This window comes from Camelina sativa, chromosome 15 (genome assembly GCF_000633955.1).
Source record: "Camelina sativa cultivar DH55 chromosome 15, Cs, whole genome shotgun sequence".
Classification (NCBI taxonomy): Eukaryota; Viridiplantae; Streptophyta; class Magnoliopsida; order Brassicales; family Brassicaceae; genus Camelina; species Camelina sativa.
This window is the reverse complement of record NC_025699.1, coordinates 17368363-17377031: the sequence shown is the minus strand read 5'-3', so window position 1 is coordinate 17377031 and position 8669 is coordinate 17368363. Positions and strand designations below refer to the sequence as shown.

The following is an 8669-nucleotide window of genomic DNA, read 5'->3' as shown; positions in this document are numbered from 1 at the left end:
TCGCATCATCCTCATCTCCAAAGCCCAAGTCAAGCTACTGGGGCACAGCAGGAAGCATTTGCTATCCGTCAAAGGCAAATACACCAGAGGTTTTTGCAGCAACAGCAACAGCAACAGTTTCCAACATCTGGTACTATGATGCCACATGTACAACAACCTCAGGGCTCTTCTGTTTCTTCTTCTCCACAAAACAGTCCTCAGACTCAACCACCCGTTTCGCCCCAGCCATTATCGATACCCCCAGTGTCGACCTCTCCTAATATTAATGCTTTGGCACAACAGAACCCTCAAAAATCTCAGTTGCCGCTTCATGGTCTAGGTAGGAGTCCTCAGTCTGGTGCTTCCGGAGTGAACAATCAAGCTGGAAAACAACGGCAGCGACAACTTCAGCAGCAGTCTGCGAGACAACATCCACACCAGCGGCAGCCAACACAAGGTCAACAGCAGAGTAAACAATTGAAGGGGATGGGTAGAGGCAACATGATCCATCAGAACATCACTGTTGATCAGTCACACCTGAATGGTCTCACCATGGCCCCAGGAAATCAGGCTACCGAAAAAGGAGAGCCAGCGGTTGCAGTTAGGCCAGATCAGCAGTCTAGTGCTGGGACTACTACTAGCACGCATCTGCCATCTAAACCATTTGTTCCTCCCTTGTCTTCAAATCATTCACAGCAACTGCCGAAAGCTTTCCCTGGTACTTCGTCTCCGTCCCAACAACAGATGCAATTACATTCAGAAAGTAGCATCCAAAGCCAGAGCTCACCTGCGACCCCATGTAACACCTTATCCACCTCTAGTCCGTCAGTTACACCTTCTAACCATCAGCATTTGTTGCTACACCAAAAGCAGCGTAATCAAGTGCAATCAACAGCTCAGCGAGTTATTCATCATAATCATCTAGGGAACTCTGAGTTATCAAAGAAGTCCCAAGCTGAACGTATGCCACGTGTTCCGCAGTCTGTCACCAATACCACCCAAACTACTAGTATGGGTACGACGAAGGGTATGCCTCCAGCGAGTCATGATTCGAAAAACGTAAAAGCAGTTGGTTCTACTGCGGTGCCTGCTTTGGAATCTCCATCTAGTGCTGCCTCTGTGCAAAGCACAGCTTCTAAAGTAGTAAACAGTTCCAATACAGATTCAGCTGGGAATGATCCAGTAACAACAACGAACCAAGGACTAGCTCAAAAGCATGTATCTGGTGGCTTGCTGAGTCACGGGATAAAGGCTGTGACACAGAAACAACAGTCTCTACCTTCAGAAGAAAAGAGACCGAAGTTGTCAGAGAAGCTGAGTGTACAAAATCAGAAACACCTTGCTTCTGAGCAGCAGCAGCAGCAGCCTCAATTAGAAGAATCACAAGAAGTATCATCTTCAAAGCCTCCTGATACAAAAGTGGAATGAGAGGCATAACAGATGATGAACCTAGAATCTTGAGTAGCTGTAGACCCTGCAAAGCTTAATAGGGAAGATGGTGGATAGGATAAAAATTCATGCAGGTCTTTTTGCCTCTTTTGAACACAGAGAGAGAAGGTATATCATAATGTAAATTACCACTTGCATCATAGAGAAGTAGTCTCTTCCTCNCTAAACCATTTGTTCCTCCCTTGTCTTCAAATCATTCACAGCAACTGCCGAAAGCTTTCCCTGGTACTTCGTCTCCGTCCCAACAACAGATGCAATTACATTCAGAAAGTAGCATCCAAAGCCAGAGCTCACCTGCGACCCCATGTAACACCTTATCCACCTCTAGTCCGTCAGTTACACCTTCTAACCATCAGCATTTGTTGCTACACCAAAAGCAGCGTAATCAAGTGCAATCAACAGCTCAGCGAGTTATTCATCATAATCATCTAGGGAACTCTGAGTTATCAAAGAAGTCCCAAGCTGAACGTATGCCACGTGTTCCGCAGTCTGTCACCAATACCACCCAAACTACTAGTATGGGTACGACGAAGGGTATGCCTCAAGCGAGTCATGATTCGAAAAACGTAAAAGCAGTTGGTTCTACTGCGGTGCCTGCTTTGGAATCTCCATCTAGTGCTGCCTCTGTGCAAAGCACAGCTTCTAAAGTAGTAAACAGTTCCAATACAGATTCAGCTGGGAATGATCCAGTAACAACAACGAACCAAGGACTAGCTCAAAAGCATGTATCTGGTGGCTTGCTGAGTCACGGGATAAAGGCTGTGACACAGAAACAACAGTCTCTACCTTCAGAAGAAAAGAGACCGAAGTTGTCAGAGAAGCTGAGTGTACAAAATCAGAAACACCTTGCTTCTGAGCAGCAGCAGCAGCAGCCTCAATTAGAAGAATCACAAGAAGTATCATCTTCAAAGCCTCCTGATACAAAAGTGGAATGAGAGGCATAACAGATGATGAACCTAGAATCTTGAGTAGCTGTAGACCCTGCAAAGCTTAATAGGGAAGATGGTGGATAGGATAAAAATTCATGCAGGTCTTTTTGCCTCTTTTGAACACAGAGAGAGAAGGTATATCATAATGTAAATTACCACTTGCATCATAGAGAAGTAGTCTCTTCCTCCTTCTTCTTCCCATCTTTTGGTTTGGGAGAGAGTAGAAACAGTTTATAATGTTATGTACAGGAAAGTCTCTACTCCACCCACTTTTTTTTTTGTTTCCCCCCTTTTCCTCTAACTTCTCTTGTAGGTTTAGGTTAATTTGATGATGTATCATTGTTCTGTCTCTTTAATCTCTTATGGTTAAAAAAAAGTTCACATTGCTTCCCATAACAATTTTTTGTCCACTACATATCAACATTAGCTTACACATGGTGCACTCTACTAGTAGTACACATCAACACATGGTGCACTTTCTAGAATCGTTAACATGTTACAAAAGAAGAGGAGAACAGCCATAGCATCATCATCATCTTCTGTTATTATTGGCTTAATTAATAATAGTATCTTCTAGTTAGAAAGAAGAAGAATCAAAGGAAGAGTTGAGAAACTGAAGAAGCTGAGCTTGAGAAGTCTTAATCAAATTAATCCTTTTAATCTCCATCTCTTTACGCAGCCTCACTGTCTCTTTAGCAAACTCCATCTTCTTCTTCTCCATTACCATAACTCTCTCAGCAAACGCTCTAATCTCCGCCGCCACAGCTCTCGCTCCTTTCCTCCGCCTCTCACCACCATCACCTCCATCGTTGTTCCTCTTCCTCTTCGTTGATCTCTCTCTTTGTCCCCATGACAACAACCCTCCACCAACTCCAGCAAATCTGTTAACCGTACCAGGTCTTCTCAGTATGTAATTAATACTCCTCGATTTGCTCTGTCTCTCATCTTCTTCCTCTTTTTCGTAATTATCCTCTTCTTCTTCTTGATCTTCTTCTTCGTCGTCTTGGTAGTGACTATTCGAATTCGGAGGTAGTCGAGTGAGAGGACGAGCTGAGATGGGAGCAGGGTTCGAATCCATTTCCTCCATTTGATTATAGAAAGGCCAAATCGAGATAGGTCCCATACTCTGTCTCTCTGATCGGAATCTTTTACGCAACTTCTCAATCTTATGCCTACACTGAGTAGATGACCGATCAACGCCGGAACGAGCTGAAACGGCGACGGCGATCTCTTCCCAGTGGGTTGATTTGAGAGGACCACGGCCAATTGCGTACCATTTCTCTTTGAAGGATTCGATTAGGAGGAGAGTCTCGTCGTGAGTCCAGAGTACAGGTTGGGTTTTTCTGGCGACGGAGGAGGTTGTAGCGGCTAAAGCGACGACGGTCATATGCGACGGTGGAGGAGAGGATGGATCCGTGGGTTGTTGATGCGGCGGAGTAGCGGCGGAATTAGGGTTTGAATCAGAGGGAGGAGAGGAGGTCGGCGAAGGCGTCGCCATGGTTTTTTTGTGTAATAATTTGTTAATCGAGGCTTCGGCGTTTTATGAGTTTTAACTCCGGTTCGGTCGGATTTTTGGGTTTTGTCTTCTCGGCCCAATAAAAGTTTTAGTAAGACCAAATAACCACTTCTCTTTATTTTTACGCATGGACTGATGAATCTATTTTCTTATCGAAATCTATATAATAATAACAATCTGAAAAAATGCCGAACAACAGGTGCGATTTTTCGTCATACTTTTTCATAAAATAAATATATATATATATATATATAATTTTTTTTGACAAAAAATTTCAAGGATTGCATCTATCTAAAAAGTTGCGTCTGTTAAAATGTAGAGTTGTGTTTCTTACAAACAGTTGTGTCTATTCAAATGTAGTTACATCTCTCTAAAAAGTTGCGTCTGTTGAATATAGAGTTGTGTTTTTTAAAAACAGTTATGTCTATTCAAATGTTCACATCTTTAAAAATCTATATATAAATAACCTCTCATCATTGTATTCAAATATAATAATAACAATCTAATAAAATGCCAACAACAATTGTGAGTTTTCGTCGTACCTTTTCATAAAATATATATATATATACATATATATATATTGGCAGAAAACTTCAAATGTTGCATCTCTCTAAAAAGTTGCGTCTGTTAAATGTAGAGTTGTGTCTTTAACAAACAATTGTGTCTATTCAAATGTTTACATCTTTATAAAATTATATTTAAGTGACTTCTCATCATTGTATTCAAATTTTTTTTATTTTATATTTTGACAGAAAATTTTTATAGTTGCGTATCTCTAAAAAGTTACATCTGTTGAATACATAGTTGTGTCTTTTACAAACAGTTGTGTCTATTCAAATGTTCGCATCTTTAGAAATCTATATATAAATAACTTCTCATTATTGTATTCAAATTTAATAATAACAATCTGAAGACATGCCAAAAACAGTTGCGAGTTTTCGTATTATCTTTTCGTAATATATATATATATATATATATATATATATATATATATTTGTGACAGAAAATTTCAACAGTTGCATCTCTTTAAAAAGTTGCATCTATTGAATGTAGAGTTGTGCCTCTTATAAACAGTTTTGTCTATTCAAATGTTCACATCTTCATAAATTTATATGTAATTGACTTTTCATCATTGTATTCAAATTTTCTTTTTCTTTTATATTTTTGACAGAAAGTTTTTACAGTTGTGTCTGTTGAATATAGAGTTGTCTTTTACAAACAGTTGTGTCTATTCAAATGTTTGCATCTTTAGAAATCTATATATAAATAACTTCTAATCATTGTATTTAAATATAATAATAACAATCTGAAAAAATGCCAACAACAGTTGCGATTATTCGTAGTACCTTTTCGTAAAATATATATATAATTTTTTTTTGACAGAAAATTTCAACGGTTGCATCTCTCTAAAAAGTTGCGTCTATTAAATGTGAAGTTGTGTCTCTTACAAACAGTTGTGTCTATCCAAATATTCACATTTATAAATTTATATATAAGTGACTTCTCATCATTGTATTCAAATTTTCTTTGTTTTATATTTTTGACAAAAATTTTCTACAGTTACGTCTCTCTAAAAAGTTGTGTCTGTTGAATATAGAGTTGTGTCTTTTACAAACAGTTGTGTCTATCCAAATATTCACATTTATAAATTTATATATAAGTGACTTCTCATCATTGTATTCAAATTTTCTTTATATTTGTATTAGTTAAAAGAGAATTTGTTAGAACAGACGTCTCATCACTGTGAGAAATTTATTGCAGTTTGATATATTTTGTTAATCATTGTGATATTTAATTATATTCAGTCTATAGGTATACAACCATCTATTCATCGAGGGTTATCATTCTATTGGTATGAATCCAAACCAAAATTTTTGTTTTTAGCTGTTAAAAAATGTGGTTCAAGTTGGTTTTTCAGAAAGTGAGAGCATATTGGCTCGTATATGTTTGTTTTTTTTTGTCACAAGTATATATATATATATATTTGTCTACTCCATGCTTTTTGATTAGAAAACTAATTGTATTATAGAAAGCAATATGGATTTCTATTTTTCTATTTAAAAAAAAAATATCTGATTATGAAATATCAAGGTAAAAATAAAAATAAAATATCACAGTTCGTTCTATTATATTTTCTACAGTTTGGAATATTCAGTTTATTGGGAGATGGAAAACTGGTGATCAACAGAAAGATTGACGGTTGAGATGATTGTCCAATAAACTATCTTGACGACAAAGACTTATCTACAACTTCATATAAGTTAAGGGAATTTGTATATTTAGTTCTAGTCATAATACACTCAAAGTAAAATCTTAACAACAAAAGATATTGAATATGAAATATTATAAAAGTTTGAAAAGGTATTGGATTCTGACTGCCAAAAAAAGAGATGAGCGTGTGAGAGCAATGAATCCGGACGTCCTTGGCCGACCATCTTCCTTAGACGCGCACATTGTGATGCTACATCATACACCTAAATATTATTGTTATAAGTTCTAACTATTATTGTTCCCCTCTAATATTTATTATATTATTTATTTATGTGTGACTCGGGATAATTAACCATTTATTATATTATTTATTTATGTGTAACTCGGGATAATTAACCAGCAACTTACACAGAGAAAAATAAGTAATAAGTACATTCAATTTTGGATTAACCATGTATATATAATCTATTATAATTGCCAAAATGTTTAATGACTATAGGTTGTTTTATATAAAAATATGTTTCATCTATAAAACGATAATTGTTTGTATTTAATATACATTTACAATACTGCTTTTATGAAAATAGATGTATTCTTTTTTATATAAATATATAACTGAATTTTGATTCAAATAAATAAAATATGTGATAATTTTCTGTTTAGTTATATTTAAATTTGAGAGGATTGGTAATTTTCTTACTGATTGATTGAATAGTAATATCTATATTCATTTTTTATGAAATAAAAATTGATTTTAGAGTGAAGTGACCTTAGTGCAGTGGCAGGAGGTAAGTCCATTTGTAGAAGGCACCATCACACCCGGAATCGAGTCTCGGCTCCTATGAATATAGGAATTTGGCTAATGGGCCAGCCAGTTGTGGCCCAATGGTTGACAAACAAAAAAATTGATTTTAGAATAGAAATATGTTTGAGTTATGCTAAAAAGATTAAAATAATTAGTAGAAATGAATTTAAACAAATCATTATGTCATTTTAAGAATGGTACTCAATTAATATATTTAATATTTAATTTATTATATGATTATTAAAGAAATGTATAGTGTCTTATACAATGTATTCATAATTTTATCATCTAAAACAAAACAAAACAAAAAGAAATTTAAAAATATAATCATTTACATATCATATTTGACAACAAGAGAATAAGTTGTATCGGTTCATAAAATATACAAAAATATGACTGTAAGGTTAAGAAGAGAAGACATGACGGTAGATTGCATTTATTCATTTTTCAGAAATTAAAAAATATTTTACGAAAAATTACGATGAAAAGATATAGATAAAAGGTTACATTGAAAAGATGCGAACGAAAGATTAAGACGAATAAAAGCAAACGAAATAACACGACTGCAATGTTATCTCATGGCAGTTAATCATAAAAATTTGTTTAATTTGATGTGTGTAACATTGATAATTATTTATTTAATCATATGTGAAGGTAAGATTATTTTTTCAATAAAGATATAAAGACTGTTTCAAAAATTTGTATGTTTTTGAAGTTTTTATTAAATAGTTTAGGAATACCAATAGTTTAATAAATAAATTTAATTAAAAAAATTTTATAATAAATATTTTACTAAAATGAGTTCCTTGCGATATCGCGGGCTTCCATACCTAGTTTTCTTAAAAATAATGTGCACAAATCCTATTTACATACGAATAGAAATTTCGAAACCTCTGAACATGGTGGTTTACTGTTTCAAGAAAAATTGTTAACCACCTAAATACCAAACTAAACCGGATTTATTCAATAGACATTGACTAATAAGACTAATTTTTCCTAGCACATTCTCTCCTGAACTAAAACAGTATATGTGAAACCTCACATAAGCATTTCACGCAGCTTCTCATAAGATTCCAACTGCAGAGGCTTTGTTATGATGTCTGCAATATGCAACTCCATAATTCCATCATTAGTAAGATCCCTAAGAAAATAAAATCTTACATCGTTATGCTTGCTTGTCTTGTGTATATAACTGGATTCTTTGATGACTTGATTGTAGACATGTTATCACAGTACATTTTTTGTATTTTTTCCTTCCCTTTCAACAATCCCTAAATTCTCTAAAACTCTTCTGATTCATCAAAAAATCTGCCTAGTTGGCAGTTTTCTCCCAATTTTGAACACTCGTATTGATTGCGACACTTATTGCATTCAAGTAAAGATTTGTTGAATGAACCACTACCTAGTCCCTCCTCCTCTGTACCCCGAGTCCACTACTCTCCTCTTCTTTGAACTTGTTGACCTCTTCTTGTTCCTTTATCCACGTTCATTTCCTTGAAATTTTGCTTTCATTGGAGTCCCATAACTCCTTGGAACTTTTCTTCTGCAAAATCTGTTCCAGAATCGTCTTGTCAATAGGGGTTTGTTACTTGGGGCTTACGCTACGGTTTGGTAGACCAAAATCGCCTACTCTACCAAATTTAATTTCTGCTCTTTCTCTCTTTACATGACCATCAAATGTAATTCTATTTGTAAATTGTGATTGTAAGTAGAAAGAAATACACAATACTTACTGTGAAATCATCTGTTTTTTTGTTTGTTTTTTTTCTGACAATATAAT

The 8669-nt window shown here is 35.2% G+C and overlaps 2 protein-coding genes and 1 long non-coding RNA gene across 3 annotated transcripts in view; 1 reads left to right on the top strand and 2 right to left on the bottom strand.

Annotated features, from left to right (window-relative positions):
- Nucleotides 1-1583, top strand: part of LOC104748554 (chromatin modification-related protein EAF1 B-like) — a 13129-nt gene extending 11546 nt beyond the window's left edge. Inside the window, exon 22 of the mRNA XM_019236751.1 lies at nucleotides 16-1583. Within this exon, the coding sequence (XP_019092296.1) occupies nucleotides 16-1407 (1392 nt within the window). The 3' untranslated portion in view covers nucleotides 1408-1583. The remainder of the gene's footprint in view (nucleotides 1-15) is intronic.
- On the bottom strand, nucleotides 2721-4008 carry LOC104747051 (trihelix transcription factor ASIL1-like). The gene has a single exon (XM_010468620.2). The coding sequence runs from the start codon at nucleotides 3853-3855 to the stop codon at nucleotides 2935-2937; it is 921 nt and encodes a 306-aa protein (XP_010466922.1). The 5' UTR covers nucleotides 3856-4008; the 3' UTR covers nucleotides 2721-2934.
- Nucleotides 8073-8667, bottom strand: LOC104747050. Its single transcript, XR_761087.2, has 2 exons — nucleotides 8623-8667; nucleotides 8073-8441 (listed from the first exon to the last, which is right to left on the bottom strand). It is a non-coding gene; the product is annotated as an uncharacterized LOC104747050 (long non-coding RNA).